This window comes from Anthonomus grandis, chromosome 4, assembly GCF_022605725.1.
Source record: "Anthonomus grandis grandis chromosome 4, icAntGran1.3, whole genome shotgun sequence".
NCBI lineage: Eukaryota > Metazoa > Arthropoda > Insecta > Coleoptera > Curculionidae > Anthonomus > Anthonomus grandis.
The window spans coordinates 29857780-29882584 of record NC_065549.1 but is presented as its reverse complement, the minus strand read 5'-3'; the positions used below and the strand labels follow the sequence as shown (position 1 = coordinate 29882584).

Sequence of the window (24805 nt, the reverse complement as noted above, 5' to 3'; positions counted from 1 at the left end):
TTTAAGTTTGTCGAATTTTAAGTAAGAAGATTTTAACATAACAAGGCAAAAATTAGGGGGAGGGGGGTTAAAAGAACTTTAGACAATTATTAGTTAATTAATATTTTAATCAGATTATTTCCAGGGAAATCAATCTGGATGTTGAGTGATTTTTCTTTTGCCCTGTTAAAAAATCTTTGTGTTTCTAAAGGCTCTAGGTTACTTAGGTCGTCGTGGTTTGTACTCTGTGTAAAATTACATGGTTTTGTTGTATGTTTGAACGGTGTCGTCACGTTCACATCGAACACGTTTCCATAACGTGTTTTGCAAATAACGACTCAGATTATTTTGCCTAATGCATCTATCATGTTCACTAAACCTGATCTTAAAGCTACGCTTTGTTCGACCCACATAAAAACAACCACACTCACAATGAAGTTTATAAATGCCTTTACAGTAAAATATCTGTCCGATCCTTATTAATAACCAAAAGCCCACCTAAGGTATGTTTAGTTCTTAAAGCAATATCAACATTAACAGAGGCAAAAACCCTCTGTATTTTATATGAAACAGCCCCGTTATATATTAGTGAAAAATATTTTGTTTTGGGTTGGTTGTCTAAAACCATTTGACTATTAGGAATATAGGCGTTTCTGGATGCATTACGCAATAGAATTTTATTTTTAATTTTATTCACCAATTTAGGGTTGAAGTTATGTGTAGCGGCTATTTGTCTAATAATAGACAACTAACTCCCTCTCTCTACATTCAGCCGACATCGGAATCTCTAAAGCTCTATTCATTCAGCTACTTAAGGCGGCTACCCTATGTGAAAATGGGTGGAATGACTCAGTATGGATAATTGTACCAGTGTGGCTAGGTTTCGTATAAATTTGAAATACGTTCCTATTATTTATGTTTTTAACACATAAGTCTAAGAAGGTTATTGTTTTATTAGTTTCTGTTTCTAGTGTAAATTGTATTTTAGGATGGATATGATATTATTAATAAAAGACACGAAATCATTTAAAAATTGATTGCTACCATTCCACAGTAAAATAAAATCATCTACGTATCTATAATAATACAATAAATTTGAATTATTAGATTCAAAGTAGTCCATAAAAGTGTCAGCTTATAGAGAAGAGAGGGGAGAGCCCATTGCAAGGCCATCTTCCTGAATGTATGTGTCATGGTTGAAATTCAAGAAATTTTGTTTAAGGCATACTTCTAACAGATCTAAACTCTCCTGAACTTCAATATCAGTAAGCCTAGAACTAACCAATTTATTTTTAATAATATTAACCACTTCTCGTATGGGGATATTGGTGAAAAGGTTTTTTACATCTAGAGAAATGAAAAAAACATTTGTTGGAATCCCTATGTCTTTAATTCCCTCTACCAACTGTATGTTACTTTTAATCGTGTGACGAAAATTGCAATCTATGCTGTTTATCAATCGTTTATTAAGCCACTTAGCTAATTTATATGTTGGGGAATTGGTGAATGCTACTACAGGTCTTATGGGCATTGAAGCGGGATTAACGAACTTGACGAACGATTAACGGGATTAATAAACATTAAGGAGTCCATAGAGTTTGGGAATGCTAGTGTTGCTGATGCTGAAAGTATGTAACGAATTGAAGGTTCAATTAAGTGTGAGCACCTTTTTAAGGTGTCATTTATTTTTTTAAATAAATGCTGGAAGTCTTGCAATCTGTTTTTTAATATTATTTTGTTGAATAAATTGAGCAATTTTGTCATCATAGTCAGTTTTATTTAACCGGTCGTCACAAAATAAAAATTAGGAATTTTCTGGAGAAATAAGACCTTTTTTTACCTTCACCTTATTAACAAAACCTACTATATGTTTAATAAACCCATATTATTCCGCAGTAGAATAATGTAATTGTCAATAACTATTATTTTTCCATGGCCCTGAATCTAATGCTACTATAGTGAATTCCAATATGCTGATTGACAGAAAAAAACGTGTATAGCACCTGCAACAGGAACATTATATTAGGCGTATGAAATTTTGTGGTTGGATAAATGATAATCGTACTGTTGTATCGCGCGTGCTTTTTTTCCGATGAAGCAGCATTCACCCGTGATGGTAATAATAATACTCACAACTCTCATGGACAGACGAAAATCGAAACTATTTTAAGCACAAGTTTTCGGTAAACGTGTGGTCATTAGTTATTTGATTGGCCCGCACATTTCAGAAAATCGTCTCACAGGAGATTAATCCTTTTTTTTTTGCGAAATAAGTTTAAAGCATTATTAGAGGAAGTTTCTCTAAACATCAGAAAGCAAGTGTTTTATCAGCACGATGGAGCTCCCGATATAATATTGCTCGATTTTGATCGTCAGGTCAAGCAATATTTGGACGAAGAGTTTTCAGGACTATGAATTGGTCGGGGTAGTCCTATTAGTTGGCCTCCAGAATCTCCAGACCTCACGCCACTGGACTAATGGTTGTTAGGCTGGTTTAAAAATGAGATCTACAAGGTGAAAGTCGACACTCGACAGGCACTCATTCGACGCATTAGAAATGCGGGAGTGTTTGTCCAAGACAGACATGGATCACTTAGGAAAGCCAACAAGGATCGACCATCCCATCGCAGACGAAGTAGAATATATTTAGAGGTTAATGGCGGTATTTTTGAACATTTGTTAAAACAGCGCGGTAATTAAAACGTTGGTATTAAAATTTTGTAAAACCCTGTATACAGCGTGTGTCATAATTAGTAGGACAAACTTACAGGAGTTGTAGAGAACTTCAAAATAAGAAAATTTTGCATAATAAATTCTTACCCGAAAATCATTAGATTTTGAGATTCAGGGTAATCAAATTTTAAGAAAAAATCTTATTTTTCTTAAATCTTCCTAACTTTAAATCTTTCCTAAATCTTATTATACACGATGACATCCCTGTAGATATTATTCTGAAGATTAGTAGGTGGTTTCTATGCATCTAGTACTATTTTTTAATACATAATTTAATTTTTTATTTTGCCAGTGGCGTCCACGCGGGCTAGAACCTACTGAGCTATTTAAAAAAAAATGGCACGCTACGTTTTTTCTTCAAATAAGAAATATTTTTCAAATCCTCATTTAATTTAAAGTAAATTTTGTCTCCTAGCTTTGTTTTTTTATTAAAAAAAAATAAAATTTATTGTTCGAAATTTATTTCTTGCTAGAATTTTAATTTTTAGTTTCATCTGTTTGATAATAATTACGGTAGTTATTATAAGGAAAAAAAAACTTGTCTGGTATACTGGTCTACTTGTCTGGTATCTGCGTGTTAATATTTTTAGCAAGAAACAGATAAATAATTAATAAATAGGTGTTTTAAAATGGAAGTACATTCGAATGTGGAATACGCTGACATGCAACTCATTTATGGAGAAGCTGGCGGTAATGCTAAAAGAGCCGAGCAGCTGTACGTGTTTCCAGCACGTCGTCATCCGGAACGTAGTTTTTCCAAGGATTCATAGAAATCTTCGTGAAACTGATAGCTTCCGACGTCAGACGGGATAAGGGCCACCGTTTGCTATTCGTACAGTTGAGTTTGAAGAAACGGTTTTTAACCATGTCAAGGCCAGTCCTTCAACAAGTATGCGTGCTATTGCATATGATATGGGAACGGCTGCAAGTACTGTTTGGCGGACTCTCCGAGATCAACAGATGCGTACGTAACACTTACAAAGCCAAGTTCAAGCCATGGGTCCAGATGATTACATTCTGCTCCAGATGATTACATCCGGTTTTTTAGGTGGTGGTTGCATCAGTTCCTGCTGCAACCACCAGGTTTTGGCTGCCTTGTTTTGTTTATTGACGAAGCTTGTTTTACACGGGACGGTTTTTTTAACAGTCACAATACCCATATTTGGAGTAAAGATAATCCTCATCCCTTTGTAGAGATCAAAACCAGTTTTCAATAAGTATTTGGACTGGAATCGTAAAGGCACAAGTCATCGGGCCATATTTGCGGCCATCACAGTTAAATGGACATATTTATGCTCAATTTCTACAGCTTGTGCTTCCGGACCTATTGGAGGACGTGCTAGTAAATATTAGAGCTCGTATGTGGTTTCAACACGATAGCGCTCCACCCTATTTTACTTTGCAAGCGCGGTAATATTTAAATGCAAGCTTTCTTAATAGGTGGATTGGTCCAGGCGGCTCTGTTCAATGGCCAGTGCGGTCGCCCTACTTGACCCCATTGAATTTTTTTTATCGGGTTTTTTAAAAGAGTTAACTTGCTTCTAGCCCGCGTAAACGCCACTGGTAAAATAAAAAAATCAATTATGTATTAGAAAATACTACTAGATTCATAAAAACCACCTACTTATTTTCAGAAACATATCTACAGGGATGTCAAATTATCGTGAAAAATTAGATTTTTTTAATAAAATTTTATCACCCTGTATCTCAGAATCTAATCATTTTCGGATAGGGGTTTATGGTTCAAACTTGCTTATTTTGAGGCCCTCTACAACCCCTCCAAGTTTGTCCCACTAAAGATGAAACACACTGTATATCACTTTTATGTCATCTCATTGAACTTACTAGTAGTAATTTTTCTCTATACCCAAAACATTCACGCTGTTGTTTGCATCATTTAACTTAGCTCCAATAAATATTCTGCTAAAAAAATCTTACCTAGGCGCGAACGTTTCGAATAGATAAGTATCTTGATTCTCCGTCTTGTCCCCAGTACTGCTTGTAGGAGTATTAGAAGTACCAGATCATCCCATATTTTAGCACGCGATCTCAAGTTAAATGCAAGAATTATCATTATTCCATCTACATTTGCGCGCTTATATTTCGATTTATTCATGTACTATTTCCTATTTTATTCATTTATTTTTATCCGTACATTCATTCAAGTATTGATTGATTGCGTTTAAGTTTGTAGTTAATTAAATAGCTTTGCACCATTATACGCATTACATTACAATAGGTTATAATTTTTAAAATAAACGACCGGCTTCCATGCGATTTGTCCGAGACCCCCTTTTCGAGATCACAGAAGTCGGTTTGCGACTTTACCGCCACTTTCGTATCTGCAAAGTGGTTTTGCCGTATCAAAACATTGTCCAATACATCAAGTAGACTTATACTTCCCTTTATCTCGGAACAAGATATAGAAATATTGCCGAACATTTATATCTCTTGCATTGCTACTAACCTCTTTATTACATGTATTTATTTCCATCAAAATTCTTAAATGAAAAATTTAAGAATTTGCGTCTTATAAACCTATAACCCTTAATATTATTACAATTATAACACAGTATGAATTAAAAATCATAAGTATCATACAACTATATTACATACACATATAATTTGCCCACAAAATAAATGTATTCCTAGTAACTCAATTATCTAGTAGATCAAGCGTGAAAATATTAAACGAATATTTTTTATAAAGATAACTAATACAAGAATTTTTATTGCAGTACACTCGATTATCATGACAGTGTAACTGTAAATGCCCGTTGCCAGCGCATCTGCGACCAATGGGATCGATTGGGAGCACTAACGCAGCGAAGAAGGCAGGCGCTGGATGATGCTGAAAGAATTATGGAAAAGATCGACATTCTGCATCTCGAATTCGCCAAACGTGCCGCTCCATTCAATAACTGGCTCGATGGAACAAGAGAAGATCTCGTTGACATTTTTATTGTACATACTGTTGAAGAAATACAGGGATTAATTGACGCCCATTCCCACTTTAAGGTAAATTGTTTTATTGCTCTGGTCACTTAGAGTCTAATTTTGGTTATTAAGTTTTATCCAAAAAAAAAATTATGCGTATTTGTTAGGCTACATTGGGAGAAGCTGACAAAGAATATCAGAGCATCGTTGGATTAGTAAGAGAAGTTGAAAGCATTGTAAAGCAACATCAAATCCCTGGTGGACTTGAGAATCCGTACACTACACTTACCGCTCATGTAAGTACAAAAGATTAAGTTATCTTCGTGCGGTCTAATAATACATCCCATTACTCTACTTTTATTTCATTAAATATTACTTTAGTTTAGAAGAACAAACATTTTTACAAGACTCTTCTTTAATCCTGTACTGAAAGCAATAAAGTTTTAGTCTATTTCGAACAGTCAAAATATGCCAGCTAAAATACATTAAAAGTGTTAATATAAGAATGAATAATACGACATTATTAAAATTAGTAGAAACACTCGGCTTTTTTTTAACTCAAATTGGTTATATTGGATTTAAATTTTGCAATCTAGTGCTAACATTTGATTCTCTCCGATTTTTCAGGGCAAAAAAATCGATAAGGACATATTTATTTGACGCTTATTTTCTTAAAAATGTAATTGTTTGTAAAACTATTTAAAAAACTATGAATAATTTCCCTTAAAATATTTTTATTTTAGACAAATCAATTTTCATTTAAAATAGTATGTACCCAACTAGCATTTATAGTGGGCAGGAACGATATTCCGACTCTAAAAGAAACTATAGAGGGGACGACGACCTTGCGACTAAAATGAGGAATGATTTTGGGTAGCTGGGTAGTGTTTTGGGTAGTTTTTGCCACTAAGGCATTTACTCTGTTGTGCTACTATAAAGTAGATAATTTCGTCCCAGATACGTAGGTGCCACGAGGCTGCCTAGTTAGTGCGTGGTCACAATTTCGTGGCAAACTAATGCTTTTTCGAACGTCTTCACCAGCGCCACCTTTATGAAATTGTAAGATTGTTTTAAAATGGCATGATGACAAACGAATCATAAACAGCCATTTTACTTATTATATTATGATTTTTCATAATATTGATTTGAGTTTTTCTTAGGAATATGAAAGTAAATTTATCGACGCAATTGAATTTACTGGTTAAAACTATAGGTTTATATGAAAATAATTTGAAGCGTCGCACCAACTATCTGAATTAACCTTTTTATTTATGTTAAAAAATTATATAATATTACGAAATTTTTTAGTTAAACTTAGAGACTACCTCGTAAGCTTTCAAAAAATATGGCCGATACCATGAAAATTACTAAAAAGTTCTATACGCTACTATAAAGTGGTAAAAATTATGAATAATTAGGCCGAAACTACCCATTTGAAACCTTAAAGTATAGAATTCAATAAAGTAACAATCGTAACTACCCAGAAGTGACTATATCGAAACAGGAACTCTTTTGGAACTGTATTGCCAAGGGTTTTTAGTGACTATAAAGTAACACTCTTCTATAAAGTTCCCCGTGCAACCAAAACGCCACCTTTCAGAAGCGCTCGACTCGATATCGTGGAGACGCGCCGCGCCGCGTAATACCTTGGCCACTATAACATCCTTCCAAAAACTTTCTTCCACCTACAAGTATGAAGCAAAGGAAAAAATACAAGCTTATCTTTCCATTCGATTGGAAATAATTTACATTTTATTTGATCTAAACGGTATGATTTAGGCAAACTAAAATCGTTTTTACTTTTATGCTTACATTCATAAATATTCATGTTAGACGATTTAAATGGCAAAATAAAAAAAATCTGTATAATTTTTTATACCAGCACCGTAAACGTAGTATCATTCTTTATCTTGCATTACATACATTAACTCAATAATAATATTATCACTCGTCATAAACCATTTATTTTTAATATTATTAGATAACATATTTTCTGACACATAAATGGTTTTGTAATGTATAACCTGTATCCTGCAAGTGCTAAAGACTCTGGTTTTTTCTTTAAAATTTCATTTGTCGCATAAGGAGTTACTAAACCAGGAAAAGCATCTATTTTTAAGCTTTGCATTTCTGTCAGCCGTTTGGCAATTTGTGCTAATGGCCTTTTACCAGTACGAACTAATGATTTTAAACTAAATAAAAAAATTTCAAAAGGATATGCACTTATATCAGTTAGAGAACCAAACTTTTTAACGTCATTCACAACATGGCACAGATTGTGCACGTTGCTCCCAATAGCATCCTTGCCATATAAATTACTAAATGTTGTAGTAAACTGAAATAACAATTTCTCAGCTACATTAATGTGTTTTAAATAAGCTGAACAACTCAAAACAGTAGTAGCACAAAATAAATAAATATAATTTATATATACTGGACCAGCTAAAATATCTTTAAGGGGTACTGGTCCCAAGTAAAGTAAAAACGTCCGATATTCAGATCCTTTCCAAAATTTTAAATTCTTTAGTGGTCTTATTGCTCTGTAAAGTTCAGTTGGCCTTCTGATGTTACATGATATTAACATTTCTGAGAGATATTCAATATCTCTCCCAGAGAATTTGGTTTTAAAATTGTAATTACCATAAACTCCATTAAGACACTTCTTCATCATACCTAAAAGAATTAAAGATTTTTTAAGAAAAAATAAAATATTATATGTATATTACCTAAGTCAAATAAATGTAGTGAATCAGCAATAATTATATCTTCAACTATATTAGTGGGCAGCTTCAGTAGAGGTGTTACTTCCTTATGATGACCTTCATCCAACTGATTTCGGAAACTTTGGTCTGTTCTTAAATAAGGATTTTTAATATTTGGGAAATACATATGTCTTCCTCCTTTATCATAGGCTCCTATCACTGTACACTTTAAACAACCATGAGCTGAATTAAAGCCTAGTGTGCCTTTAAAGAAATATTTTATTTATCGAATAATATATAACATTTTACAATAATAGTGATACTTACCTTTAATAAAACTTCTAGCTGGAGTATCGCACACAAAATATCGAACCAATATTTTAATTTTTCTATTATTTAAATAAAGTCCATTTTCTAGAAGGATATTTAGCTCTTCTACAAATTGTTTAAAATATTCTTGAAGAGGAGGTTTCGTTGGTCCACAATAAATAGCAATAGCCATTGGCTTTAATTTAGGGTATTCATGTACTTTGAGTAATATTGACCAAAATTGTAAAGGAGAACTATTAAACGGAGGCAGTCCATCAATATTAAAAATAAGAGAAATAGAAGAAATATCTTTATCCTTATTTAACTCGGTTAAAAATGATTGCTGATACAAGTTTTTTTTTGACCAATAATACCAGAAATGACCATCTCCCATTGGTACTATGGAACAGGAGTTTGGTGGTCTAATTAAAGTTCTACTGTCTCTCGGTAGTTCTTCAAGCTTAAGTTCATTTTTTAATAAAATTAACAAATCCGTTAAGGCTACGTGGGGAATTGAGTATTTTAAAGTCCATTGAATTAATTCTGATTTAATGTTACTTCCAGGTTTTAAATTAATTTGATCTTCACAGGTAGAATCACCTGAAGGAAATTCTAAAATTTCATCAACGGGATTATGTTGATCTAACAGCATTACAGGATCATGCAAAAATAGATTTTCGGGTTCTTCAAATTCGCTTTCTGGCACATTCCGTTTTTGTTTAACTCTCTGGTAAAAGGTACTGGAATGTCTAAACTTTTTTTTTACCTTTGGCGTTTTACTGTACTCTAAAATAATAAAATTTTATAACAAGTGTAACACTATTAGAAACTTTTGATATTTTTGTGGTTCTGATCTATTATTTTGCTCTTTTAGTGGGGTGTATTAAGTAACGGCCACTTTAAAGTACCGATTTTTAATCCCGGCGACTTTTTAGTGGCAAGGCGTATGGGGCAGCCACTTCTTAGTATCCTACCATAGTGACAATAACTATCTTGGAACTATAGGTACGACTATGTTTTTAAAGATCCTAATTGTCGTAGCCGGAACCACCCTGGAATTTAAATTGCTACCACAAAGTAACAAAAACCATTTCGAGGCATTACAGTAACATTTATAAGTAACTGCTACCATAATAAGTGACTATAAAGTTTCTGGTCTTTTATCGTGGCATTTGTAAAGATTCGGGTAGTTCCAAGATACTACTTGAAAGTGAACCGTTGCCACTTAATATATGGGTGCTTATCTTCCACAAATATTAGTGGCAGGAACCAGACAGCGACTTCTAAATTATACTTTAAAGTAACTATGTTCTATAAAGTAACATTTTAAGTAGCAAAGTGGATTCAGGAACTATATTTTAGTAGCGAATACTTTTTAGCAAGAATCAGGGACTATTATTACTAGTTGGGTACGATTACATAGCACTAATCTCAATAATACATATTATACAAGAATATAATTTGTTAAAACCTTAATTTCTTGAGTCAAAAATGGTGAAATTATTTGGAAAGCTTGATTTAGTTAATATACTGGATGAGTGTATCTGTATTCATAAAAAAATTAAATTGTTATTATATACTTATAGAAATCTAGTTACAATGTTTTTATATGATACTTACTTAAGTCTTACGTATCACGGATTTAATGTGCATTATGTTTATTTCTTTGCATATAAGACATTTTCATGTAAGACATATTTTTGCAAATTAGCCTCCTGATTGTTTTTACTATCAAAATGGTGTTTGACTAGACCAGTTTTTACATTGTCAATATTCATGATATTGCAATTTCTTATTGTTCTATGTTCACACCTTTAGCAAGAGACTTGGTACACGACATCGCTCTTTAATTCCGTTCTATCTCTGTTTTTTAACTTAGAGAAAAGGTTGCCAATTCTTTTGGTCCTGTAGAAAGCCATATTTGATTAATTTTATTTTATTACTTAATTATATTAATTTTTGTGCAGTGGACATAATTTCGATTTCAATAATGTTTTAGAGGAGGCTAATTTCCAAAAAAGAATATTTTTGGAAATGTCTTCTGTACAAAGAAATACACTGATATCCAAGACTTAAGTATCATATAAAAAAATATTATAAATAATTTATTATGAGTAAGTTCATATTTACTCATAATAAATTATTAATTCATTAATTCTATTTTTTTATTAACACAGACATACTCACAATATTCAGAATTTTTTACCAAATTAAAATGCATTAAAACTTCGATTTCTTTATGATACCTTTAGTTTTGTTCTCTACGGTACATTGAAGGAAGCTGACGTCCGGTAATGTGTGTATCTCGTTATTTTTATTTCTTTTAATGGTGTTCTATTTAACAATCTCATACTAATAATCGGAATGGCTGCCTCCATTTAGTTAAGAGCACTACATTTTTAAGCTTCATTCATTCTTTAAGGTTTTAACAAGATACATTTATGTGTAAAATTTATTATTGTTTTTGAACTTTGCTATGTAATCGTATCTATACTTTTTTAACAAAAAAAATCATAGTTTTTTTTTTAATCTTTCTATACACAATTACATTTTTACAAAATAGGCGTCAAATAAAAAATTTCTTATGGATTTTTTTAGCCTCGAGGATATTAAGGAGAGTATCGAAACACTTGTATTAGTTTTAGACATTTAAAAGCATATATATACTTTATATTCAGTAATCTGCAACACCGAAAAATAACGAATATAAAATAATACGTAATACATAAGAATAATAATATTTTTTTAGAAAATTTAAAAAAACGCAATTGATTCTTCAAAGCTCTACAAAAATATGTAAATTATTACAAAAATAAATAAAAGAAAAAAAGACAATATTTTGTGTGACTAAAATTTATGAGATACTGTAAAGGTGCTGTATGTTAGCGATACAGTTCGATCATGGATTATGATGTTAGTATTAGAATTGTTAGAATGTGTACAAGAAATTAACAGTACCATTTTTCCCAGCACCGTAAAGTCCAATCTTAATTACTTCTAACAAAAAGAAAAAATATATTGCAATTATAATCTATGTCTAAATTTACACAGGGCTCAGAGGCCAAGTTCAAGCATACAAAAAATAATTAAGTATAGTGCCACTATTATATACAGGGTGTTTCAGAACTATGGGATCAAAGTTCTAGGGGTTGTTCAGTGCAACAGCAGAATCCACTTGAGTATAGGAACCCATGTCCGGAAATGTGTTACTACGCCACTACGGCCCTAAGACGCGTTTAAATGTAGAAAAAATATTAATTACCTAAATAGGATCTGATGCATTTATTTTTACCTTTTGTATATGATACCATCACAACAATTGTTCAAAATGTCTTCCTCCAACCTCAATACACCGATTTAAACGCCGCACATGATTTGGGCGGACTACACTAAAAATTTGATCCTCGTTTTGAATGATTTCAAATGCTGCTGTTATTCGTCTAGTTCTGATTCTATTGGAGTTTCGTAGACTAAAGACTTTACATGTCTCCCACAAGAAAAAATCGAGCGACGTTAAATCGGGTGACCTAGGAGGCCAAGAAACTGCTCCACCTCTGGCAATCCAACGGTGCCCAAACCGCTGAGCCAAATACTCGCGTGCTTGTACAGCAAAGTGAGCCGGCGCTCCATCATGCTGAAGCCACATTTGCTGTCTAACGTTTAGTGGAACATTTTCAAGGAGTTCTGGGAGAACTCCATGAAACGCAGATAAATAGGCCCTGTTAACCGTTCCGGTGCAAGGCATGGCCCAATTAAATATTCATCAACAATTCCTGCCCATACGTTGACAGACCAACGATTCTGATGTTTTCTTGGAAAAATTGCATAAGGATTTTCTTCGTCCCAAACATGGCTATTCCTACTATTAAAAATACCGTCTCTTGTGAAAGAGGCTTCATCGGTCCACAAAACATATCGTAAAAAATTTAGTTGTGCAATGATGTGATCCAGGAGCCATCGACAAATTTGAACTCTAGGATGATAATCGGCTGCAGTCATACCTTGAACTTTCTGAAAGTGGTAAGGATGCAGTTGTTGCTCGTGTAGTACCCGTCAGACAGAAGCGTTACTCGTATTCATATTCTTAGCGACGCCACGTGTGCTATATGATGGTTCATCGGCAACTCGCTGAAGCACCTCTTCTTCAAATTCTTACGGTTCGAGCAACACCAGTATCATGCATCTTGGTCTTAAACATGCCTGTCTCAGCGAGCCGCCGATGAACCGCAATAAACTTTTTGTATCCAGGATGCTGTCGTTCGGGAAAACGTTCATGATACAACCGCGATGCTGCTTGTGCATTGCAGTTTGTCGCTCCGTATGCCAAATGCATATCCGCCAATTCTTGATTGGTAAAGTTTTCCATTAGCAATAAATGTTTAAAAATTGTAAGTTATAAAATTTTTAAACATGACATTGATAAGCCTTGGTTTTAAACAATTGTTGTTATGGTATCATGTACAAAAGGTAAAAATAAATGCAGCAGATCGTATTTAGGTAATTAATGTTTTTTATAAATTTTAACGCGTCTTAGGGTCGTAGTGGCGTAGTGACGCATTTCCGGACATGGGTTCCTATACTCAAATGGATTCTTCTGTTGCACTGAACAACCCCCAGAAGTTTGATCCCATAGTTCTGAAACACCCTGTATAAACATTGTATTGCTTGAATGGCAGGATTAACGAAGGTTGATCAGATAGGTAAAAGCCACAACCATAAAGAAGCTAATATAGCTTTTAAGAGACTGGCTATACAGGGTGGCTCTCCACGAACAATATAAATTAATTATGGAAAAACTAAATCTAAGTTTTAAAATTTGGCGATATCTAGGTCTGTGGACACGATTAAAATAATAATTAAAAAAAAAAGTTTTTCTGGGGTGTTAGACTTTGGCCAAATAAAATGCTTTTAAATGATAAAAAATCTAAGACGTTTCCTCGTCAGGACTCGTTCGACAAAGATTTCAAATAAAAAAAATATGATATTCATACAACAGTATTCAAAATTTTCATCAATTAGCTAAACATTTGAAATATTCAGGAGATTTCATTTTAAATAATGACATCTCAGAGGTTCCCAGAGGATCGCCCTGTATACGTAAAAAACTATAGCGTACAATATTATTGTACCGATTATGTTTCTTTTTAAATTTCGTATAAAACATTCATCGTAGTAAAATAACGCATCTGCACCATCATTCATCAAGAATAGGTTTTTTTCCAACCCGATTTAAAATCATTCTTCTACCGGCTGTTGCGACCTGTATTATTTATAATAATTTTAGTTATTTCCTGAACATTTGCTGCATTAATTATAACAAAAAAGAAAAATGTACTAGGCAAAATTTACAAGAAAAACGTGGATACGAACTAAGTAATTATCAAAATATATTTTTTTATTACGCGCGCATTGAAAGGTTGGTGTCCGTTACGTCTTAAGTGATGAACAATTGGTATACTCTTACTCAGTAACTAGGCAGCGGCTAACTAAGATGGCGGGATAAAAAAATATTTTTGTCGTATGCAGAAAATAAAACGCCATCGACTTTTCTAATTTCGCGAACCGTTATTTCTATCCTTTTGTTAGACCGTAGTAATATTTGTATTAAATACACTACAATATTTGATGCATTCATTATGGAAAATTAAATACTTGTATGAATTACCCTTCACACTTCTCATTAAAACTTTTGATTACGAATCACCGTATTTCATGCCTTGGTTTGTAATATACTATTTGATCAGATATATTAGGGACATTATTTTGTTAAGAATAGTAGAAGAATACAGGAAGGCCCATAAGAAAATTCATTTTTGAAAGTTTTATGTTGTTTAGGGATTTATATGGCATTGTTTATTGACCTTAAGTTAGTGTATATACTGGATTATATTCAATATGTTTTATTCTTAAAGTATCCCCATACAAAATTGGCTGGAGTAAGGTTAAGATTCCGAAAGGTTCGTGAAATATTTCCTCTGCGAGAAATAAATGTTTAAACATTTCTCTTACGTCCTTAATAATTGTTTTGGAAATATATTAGAGGCTTCGTACTGCCGTATGCCTTCCTAGAATGAAGTCGTTTTTGATGTTTTAATCGAGGGTTTTCGGAACTCAAATAACGATAGTTCGGTACATTTACAAATGCATCTAGGTGCAAGTGAGTTTTATCTAAGAAAGTTACTGCTTCCTGATTTGGTGTTCTTAATTCTTGGATTATCCGAATCTTATACCGGTTTTGTTTAAAATGAAGATGTAAAATTCGTTACAGGCATTTTTTTAGTTCTCTTAAATCCTTTAACAGGAAATGCGACGAATAACTATATATGAGTGATTATTCTTATATTTACATATGGTAAAAGTAAGCTGCTCTCCTGTGTACTGCATAATCGTAACTATATTTCCAAAAGGCTACAAGACGGCACCACATTCTGGCATTTAAGGCGCAACGACAAATTTTCTTTGTCCACCTCTTTCTTTGGCCACCCTGTATTATTATTTGTATAAATCAGATGTAGTGTTTTGTGGGGAAATTGGTAAAGTGCTAAAGAAAGCTATTCGTTTCTTGTCAACGTTTCGATTTAATAAATACGGAGTATTTACAAATTTATCTAATTTGAAGTGAGTTTCTTCGAAGAAAGTCATTACTGCTGCTGAAGTTCTTCATTCATGGGCTAGCTGGATCTTATACCAGTTTAGTTAAGTGCTGAGTTAAATTAAATTACTCCGTGTCGACACTTGAGATCTTTGACAAAATGAGATCACAAGCCGCCGACATCAATCATCTTTTTACGAGCGCATAAATTATCGTATAGGGTATGTAGGGTATCGTATAAATTATCGTATTTTTCTTTGCTAGGGGAAAACGGAGCAATATATTATACTCATTTAAATTTATTGCTCTTGTATATTATTTTCTACCAATAAGTATATTTTTTTTACCAAAATCAAATAATCGATGAGCCTTCGCTCAGAACTTAAATTTTGAAATAATTATGTACTTTGAAAATAATAATTATTATTTTGTAGTAAATTGATTAATTTAAATTAGTCCTGAGGTATAAGTATAGTTGTGGTGGTGATAAATATATTTAAAAATAAATTAAAAGCATTAATAATTATTAAAATATCTGAGATGAAATACTATATCATTACTGTAAATATTTAAGTGTATGTCTAGTCATTAATATTATGATAGTTACCTCAGTTAGGTATAAATAAAATATTTTGTTATTCATATTATTCGATATATGTACAGGGTTCTTCACGACATACGACACGGCATACTTTGGCTAAACCACAAAAAAAAATGTTAATATCAGAGGCGTTCCAGAAGTATGTTTTAAAATAATTTTTATGATATACAGGGTGTTTCATATTGCAGAAACATATCACAGTTTGGATAGTTTTGGATTGTACATCCTATAAAAAGGTAGGTTTCATTAAGGTTTACTCAGCCTAAGCATAATAGTACAACAATAAAGTTTACAAATTATTTTGTGTTTTGTGAAAATACTGGGAAAAAATTTCAATGATAAACTCCTTTATATGGGTTTTCTCTTTTTTTACCATATTTGCATCGAGGAGCACAAGTTATTAAATTTTATATTTCATTCGTAAAAAAGTTGTAACTATTTTATTACAGTTTTTACAAGGCAAAATCACTTTCATCCTTATAAAATTCATCGTTTCCAAGAACTTTCGGGAAATAATTTTAATAATGTTCTATTTACCGATGAATGCACTTTTCACAATAATGGCTCTTCAAACAGACATAATTTTCATCATTACTACTATTCCAACCCGCATGCATTTAGAGTAAACCATAATCAGCATAAATGGTCTGTTAATGAATCGGGAGGAATAATGGCTTGTAATAGGTCTTGTAATATGTCTAATCTTAAAGGTGGCTTTGTAATAGGTCCACAATTTTTTTATGCAAATTTAAATGCAACAACATTTTTGAAAATTCTTAAATAATGATTTTTCAATATTGTTGAAGAATATTCATCTACGCCTTCGAAGAATCAGGTGGCTTCAAATGGATGGACCACCGCCACATTTCTACCGTGGGGTTGGACAAATTTTAAATAATAATTTTCATAACTGATGGATAGGAAGTCTTATCGATGGCCTCCAAGATTCCCCGATTTGACAGCGACGGTTTTTTTCTTATGGGGATATTTGAAAGATTCTGTTTTGAAGTTACCTCCGACCACACCAAAAAATATGTAAGAGCAAATAGGAGAAGCTTTTCAAAGTAATAATCCACAAATTCTCTCAACAGTGGCTGTAAATTTAGAGAAATATAAGAGGGTGCATCGATATTTGCACTTAGACGATTACTATTTTGGGCATATTTTGTAATTTATTATAATGGTCAGTTGAAAATAGATACCTTATTAATAAAGTTTTCAGGAAAAAATCATAAACCATTTTCACGCTTGACCCTGGGCTTACCGATCGGGACGAGGGGCAGGGGTATAGCCGGCTTTCGCGCAGATTGAGAGTGCGGCATTTTATATAGTATATTCTGTAAACTTTGGTTTCGTCCCCTGTACGTAAGCGCCATCATACTGGGATATGTATGTTCTTATTTACCTGTAATATGTTTTTTCTTCTATTTTTACCGCGAGAAAACTACGAATTCCAGCCCTGAAAATGAATTAAATTTAATTCAAAACGTCGTTGGAAGAAACAAATAATTTTTTTTATCACTTGACCAATTTACCCAGAAAACACATATGATTTACAATTTTGTCAGTAATTCACAAGAACAATTTGCTTAAATTTTTAATTCGTCTTAAATCAATTATCTAATTAGCGATAACTTTTTGGATAACCGGTATCTTTGGAATTTACGAAGAAGTATTTTATTTATACAAATTTTCAAAAAAGACAATTTTAATCTAATTCAATACATGATTATATACGGTTGTGGTAAACCAATTTTTAAGTTTGATTATTATGAACAGCTCTTCGAATAAAATTTGTCTCATACAGTCAGTCTTCTACTAGACTTCTCCTTGAAGGAAAATAAACTACTATAATAGTGTGATTATTTTTAACATTTAGGTTGGACAAAACTTATTTAAATTTCATTTCTATACATCATCTCATCCCTCAGATAGACTTTAAAATATATATTAAATTAACAGCGATTTACAATTATTTTTTGTTCTAATGCTTGTACCAAGGAAGGATTTGGTGGTAATTTGGAGGTAAAATAGTACATATACTCCCTTTACCTCGAGGTATGTGAAATTTAAAATATTTATATATTAAATATTTTTATAGGACTTGACCAGGAAGTGGGGAGATGTGAGGACTCTGGTTCCACAGAGAGATGCAACTCTCCAAGCTGAACTTAGGAAACAACAAAGTATCCTTTATATAATATTGCTAGTTTCAAAACTACGAATACTTTATTTAGAAAAGAAAGCTAAGTATCGTTTTGTTGATCTACATTTATTCTAATTTTAAAACATATTTTTCAATCTATAAGTATTTGGTAATTTCCGTTTTATCTTTATATCTCGATCTGATTGTTTTAAATAGCCTAACAGTATTTTCTTATAAAGCAGGTTAATAAAAGCATATTGAATATAATTGCGGCATCTCATAGTAAAACTTGTCAAACGTTCGTCCAAAAATCGTGAAGACCATAATTTTTTGCAACCAATTAAGTAAAATTAATGTACACACCCCACAAAAATTATCGCATCACTTATTATTTCTTAAATATTTTAATTTTTTTTTCTGTTTTTTAAAATTTTATTGATTTTGATAATTAAGTCATCAAATAATACGACTTTTGCAACATTTATTTTAAATCAGTTCAATCTACAGAGGACAAATATTTTGATTTACCAAAACATACAAAAATCAAAAAAATTGTACAAAACATGTATACAAAAAAAATGAACTTTATTTAAGCCAATGAATTTCTAATAGCGTGTGTTACCGCCCCTGGCTCTAATTACAGCTTCCATTCGTCTTCGAAGGCTTCTAAACAGGTTCTGGAGGTATTCTTGTGGCACGTTTGCCCAGAAGTCAAAAAGAACATTTTGAAGATCATCTAGTGTTCTTACTGGTGCTGGATGTTGCTAAATTTGCCATTAAGTCCCAGACACGTTCTATCGGATTAAGGTCCGGTCTACGTGCAGGCCAATTTAGAGTGGGTATCTCGACCTCTTCTAAGTATTGCCGAACAACTCTAGCAGCGTGTGGACGAGCATTATCATGCATTAGCACAGAATTATCACCGATATATGGCATATAGGGCACTACATGGGGTTCTAGGATATTGGTTATGTACCTGTCAGCATTTAGTCTTCCATCATTCACTGGTACTAGCCTCCGTGCGACCCTCAAAAGAAATTCCTCCCCAAAACATGATAGAGCCACCACCAAAGCTTTCAGTTTGACAATAATTAACCTGATCGTGCCGTTCACCACGTCGCCTATATACTGGTACACGCCTATCTGATGAATATAGACAAAATCTTGATTCATCCGTGAATAAAATATTGGACCAATCTTGAATATTCCAATTTGCGTGTTTTCTAGCAAATTGCAATCTTGCTACTCGATGTCTGGTAAGACGTGGACCTCTGGCTGGCACTCTGGCTCGTAAACCTGCTTCTCTCAGCCTATTTCAACAGATCTGTTTGCAGTCTTCTAGAGGTGGTATGCCTAATTCTTAAAGTCGTTAACCTTAAGTAACGATCATCTACTGCCGAAGTTACCCTTCTGCGGCCTTGTCCGGGTCGTCTGGATAGTTGTCCTGTTTCTTGGTAGCGATTAACAACTCTGGATATGGTGCTTTGTTGAACTCCCATTATCCGAGCGACGTATCTTTGATTGCGGCCATCTTCTATGAGCGCAATGATTCTAGCGGATTCTAGCGGCTTCTTCATTAGTCACATGTCTTGTTAAACGTTCAGGCACATCCATTATTAACAATAAATTTAAATTTTCACTTTAGAATAACACTTTTTCGTTGATACATATACAGATTGTCCCAAAAAATATTAAAAATATCTTAAAATACTACTGATGCGATAATTTTTGTGGGGTGTGTATATTTTAGGCAAATTAAAGCTTCAATTGTAAATGAACGTATTTTGCAAAAAAATGAAGAAATGAAAACCCGTCAATGAAATCCTTTAGGAAAAAAAAGGAGTTTATATAAGTGTTCAAAAGAAAATGCTGGAAATTGTTATAGGGTTTCTGACTATGCCGGTAAGAGGGCATAAATGCTATTATCGAGAAAAAAAATATTTTTCACGTTTCGCAGAACTGATCTTATAAATTTCAGATGGCTGTTTTGTTCAATGTCAATGGCTGTCTGCAAGGTCTTTAAGAACTGCAGATTCCCTTAATTTATAATCTTCTCCAAAGTGAATCTCTAATAAATTGTTAAGATCCACTAACTTAGAAAATGCTAGAATAATTACTTATTGTAGGCACTGAGTTATAGAAGGATTGAGTTGGGTTGGTTTCCACTTTTCTACATCGAAAAAAATTAAAATGCCAGAAGCTCAGGTGTTTTAAGGAATCGCCAACACAAGATTTTCAATCCACGACGAGGCAGTCATAGCCCAGGCCTACTACAGTACCTTTTTACATTTTTACATAACTCCAAATAGCTTGAATTCTGGATGGATTTCACTTGTTTGGATTATGTTTGTAAAGAAGCGAACTAGCCAGGTTTTTGCGTATTTTCTACAGTTAAGGAGGAATTCATGAATGGATTCCACCAAATCCTGGAGCTTTCCCAGGGGTAATATCTTTAAGGGCAGTTGATATTTTTTCGGCAATTATAGGGCGGGAGTGCTTAGTTTCTCTTGCTCCAGATTTTAGAGTTCTTAAATGTTCTTTTACCCTTTTCGTGTGAGCTTTATATCTGGGAGCCCTGGATGTTGTTAAGTGTGTGAAACCACTGAATTGGGACTAATTGGAGCTTTTTGTTTCTAAAGAGGGTTTCCACCTCCAACTTTTCTATCAACTTAAGAATATAAGCAGATCGGTTGTCGTTACACGCCGCCTTTGGAAACGTGTAAGGATGTCGTAGAATATTACTAAGCCCAGCGGCCAAATTTTGTAAAGTATTTTAGAATTATAGTTGCGTCTACCAATATGTTGTGGTTTATGTGTCGCTCAAAGGCTTCGCCTGCGGCATCTTTGATGATAGAAGAAACTCCAAAATAGATTATTGATAAAGGGAACTATAAAAATTAATGTTGATAAAACTCGCTAATTTCGTACCATTGTACAAATATGCAGGGTTAATGGGGATTCGATACATTCAACTCTAATATGCATTATGCAAAGTTGATAGTTTTTGAGATATTCAAATTTTTTTGTGTTTCTCCAAAAGGTACCTTAATGGTTTAAAAGTCAGTTTTCAGAAAATCTACACTTTTCAGCAAAATACATGCTCAAAATCATGGTGTTACGTTTGCAATTAAATAAATTGTAAATGCAATATTATTTTTCGAAAAATATGTGAGCTACATTTGTCAAAATTTTCTTGTTATGTTATTTCGCATCTCCTGTGCAACGTTGGTTATGCTTTGGATAAGATCTTCCCGGGTATTTACCGGGGTTGCATAAACCAGTGCTTTCATTGCACTCCGTATGCTATAATCACAGGGGGTTAAGTCAGGGCAAGGTCGTGCTGGCCAAAGTATTGGACCTGACCTACCAATCCAACAATTTGAAAAAATGTTTGTATATATCACTGTTTAAATGGTCTGAGAAAAAATATGGTCCTATTACATCACGGCCAATAAGTCCCATCCAGATATTTACAGAAAAATTTCTTTAAAAATTAGTTCTCTTGTTAAACGTGGGTTTTTTTCGCAGGTTATAAAAATTTGTAATGCCCTCATAACTAAATTTTGATTCGTCCGTCCACAAAATGTTTGTTAAAAATCTCATTTGGTGTTATATAAACCAGTCTTTCCATTGCGATGCTCCTGTTTGCCTCGCAATGGTAGTAGTGGATGTGGTTGGATCATCTGCGAAATGTCTTAGCATATCTTCCCCAACTGCTTTGACTGCTGTTTGATATCCGCGAGGAGCGCTAGCCTCAACATTTCTAGGTTTTACGGATGCGTTAGTAAACGTGGCCATAGTCCAACATCTACTAGAAGCAACGAAAAAAAAAGCTTGAAATTCCTATCAAAACTACTTTCTATAGCTTTTGCTATTGACTATCTAATTTTTAAAAATAAAAATAAAAAATCAAATGGTTGCCAAAAATGAGTAAAGTAGATACTGAATAGAATTTTCAAAGTGCGTTTTGTAAGAAACTCAATTATACTGCACAAATCAATATGATCGTAGATATTTTATTATTATTTCGTTAATCAATTTTTTATTTTTTATGTTTTAATATTTATTTTGTTTAGACGTTTTCTACTATTTAATTTTCATATGGTAATAATTTTTCAACATTCTTACCTTGATAATATTTATCCCTGGGTCTGCTATATTGTAACTTATTTATTTTGATTTAATTATATTTCTAGGTTATATCCTTATTATGCTTTTTTAAAAACTTTTCTCTATGAGTGATTAAGTTTAAGAGTAGCTTTAAGACCTCGCCACTCAATTTATTAAATTTTCATTGCTTTATTTTCTAAATTATGTAAATAAATGCTGTTTATTATTATTATATAACTCACCTATCAAAACAATGTCAAGCAGTCTTGGAAGCATTTATAGGCTGTGAGCTAGCATAAGTAATAAGTAAGTTTCAAGAAAGTGTTGATAAATACAACCCAAATATTTTTCGAAAAATAACGACCAGAAAGTGTAATATTTTATTTTAACATTAAAAAACTTACACTTCGCAATATGATTTGCAATAATTTACTTATGGTTATAACTATTTCCGAATTTTTATCATTGCAAATGTAACACCATAGTGTTGGACATATATTTTGCTTAAAAGTTTAAAAATATGTACAGCAGATTTTCTGGAAATTGACTTTTAAACCATTAAGGTCTACCTTTTGGAGAAAACCAGAAAAATTTGAATATCTCAAAAACTATCAAATTTTGCATAATGCATATTAGGGTTCAGTTTACTTCTTACTCCCTCCCCCATCACATATCCAAAGAAATATATCGAATTACCAGCAACCCTGAATATGTGTGTGTGTATAACTTTGTTAAAAGTAAAAATGTTGAGTCTATCCTTGAGTGAGGTCTATTAACCTACCAAACTGAAGAATATGTTGCAAAAAGATATTTTCCTAACACGTGCCATTAGACAATGAAATGCTCCGAAGACAATTTGCTGAAAAAGCTAACGCTGTTGGTCCATGGATCGAACGTCAACTTGACGCTGTCACAGCTATTGGTATGGGTCTGCATGGTACTCTAGAAGATCAGCTGCATAGGTTAAAGGAATATGAACAGGGAGTGTACGCGTACAAGCCGCATATTGAAGAACTCGAAAAGATCCACCAAGCCGTACAAGAAAGCATGATTTTCGAGAACAGGTAATAAAATATTTTAAACGATGTTTATTTCAGTGTAATGAATATGTTTTTTTAGATACACACAATATACCATGGAAACACTGCGTGTAGGCTGGGAACAGCTGCTAACATCTATAAACCGCAACATCAACGAAGTAGAGAATCAAATTTTAACTAGGGATTCTAAGGGAATTACTCAAGAACAACTTAACGAATTTAGGTCATCATTTAACCACTTTGACAAGAACAGAACAGGTATTTTTTTACGAATTTATATGAATAAATTGAATTTAATTTATATTATAAGAATTGATGATTTTCATACATAATATTTTTAGGACGACTTGCACCCGATGAATTCAAATCTTGCTTAGTTTCTCTGGGCTACTCGATCGGAAAGGATAGGCAAGGTGATATTGACTTCCAGCGAATTTTGGCCGTTGTGGATCCTAATAACTCCGGATATGTTCACTTTGATGCTTTCTTAGACTTCATGACTAGGGAAAGCACCGATACCGATACGGCCGAACAAGTCATTGATAGCTTCCGTATTCTTGCTGCTGACAAGGTAAGACGAGTTTTTTTTTTATCTTTTGTTGCTTGACGCGGAACTATGAGTATTTTAATAATACGAGTAACAGTAATAAAAACAAACTGTTTTTACAGCCTGTTAATTAATTTACTGCTGATAATACAAAGTGTGAATTTTCGGGTGATTTTAAGGATAAAATTTTATATCAACATTGTCCTAAACCTCTTAGTTTTCGGATTATTTAGATTTTTTTTTCATAATATTTTATATTAGGCTGTTTATTTTTTTATCAAAATCTGATATTTCTTTCTTAAATATATATATATAAATATCTGATATTTCTTTCTTAAATATATTTTTATAATTGTTTTTTTTTTTTTTTTGGCAAGGAAAAACGAACATACTAACGCACTTTTTCAAAGATTCTTGGGGTCTTTCTTATGGTTTAGCAGCACACGATTATCTGATTTCGTAACTCTTTTTCGGTTTGAATCGGCACTGCGTACATTAAGCTTCTAGTCAGCCATGACTGTGTTCCTCCGCGACGTATCCACCTATTTCGAGAGGCGTGATTTAAATTCACCCACTAAAAGATTAAGGCCTTCAAGAATTGGGGGCAGATCTTCAAGAAAGTCTAAATATGATTGTCCATCAAGTCTTCTTGAGAGGTAAAATGGGGCTATCAAAGAGTTCTAGCATTATTAATGCTAGCGTAAACATTTAATTATAACTGTCCTTAATAATTTGATTCAACAATTGCGTAAGGGTTTTCATTTGCCCATAAATGGTTATTATGAAAATTTCTTATTAAGAAAAATTAGCTCTATCAGTAAAAAGAATGTACCTGTCAAATAAAGGATTTTCCAGCTGCTTACAGAAATTAATGACCCAGGGTAATCTTTGAATGTGATATGGGTGTGACAAATTTTCAATCAGAATTTTTCACATGTTCTTTCTTGATGTGAAATATTAAATATTGTCACGATTTTCCTGAATTTCATGTAAAATTCCTTTAGCACTGTGGTCTACTTTTAATGTATAATGCGTATTTTTATTGTATACCGCCCTTGGTATAACGACCTGGCTTCGTATGCGTTTGCGCCTGCAAGCTCGACAAGTGA

General features: G+C 33.0%; 1 protein-coding gene across 3 annotated transcripts in view; it reads left to right on the top strand.

The window, feature by feature from the left end:
• LOC126735427 (alpha-actinin, sarcomeric) overlaps nt 1–24805 on the top strand; it is a 94474-nt gene that overhangs the window by 63531 nt on the left and 6138 nt on the right. For all 3 annotated transcript variants that reach the window (XM_050439408.1, XM_050439407.1, XM_050439409.1), the window contains 6 exons: nt 5451–5730; nt 5817–5945; nt 17955–18039; nt 22942–23173; nt 23229–23407; nt 23491–23720. In XM_050439408.1, coding sequence (XP_050295365.1) covers nt 5451–5730; nt 5817–5945; nt 17955–18039; nt 22942–23173; nt 23229–23407; nt 23491–23720 — 1135 coding nt within the window. The remainder of the gene's footprint in view (nt 1–5450; nt 5731–5816; nt 5946–17954; nt 18040–22941; nt 23174–23228; nt 23408–23490; nt 23721–24805) is intronic.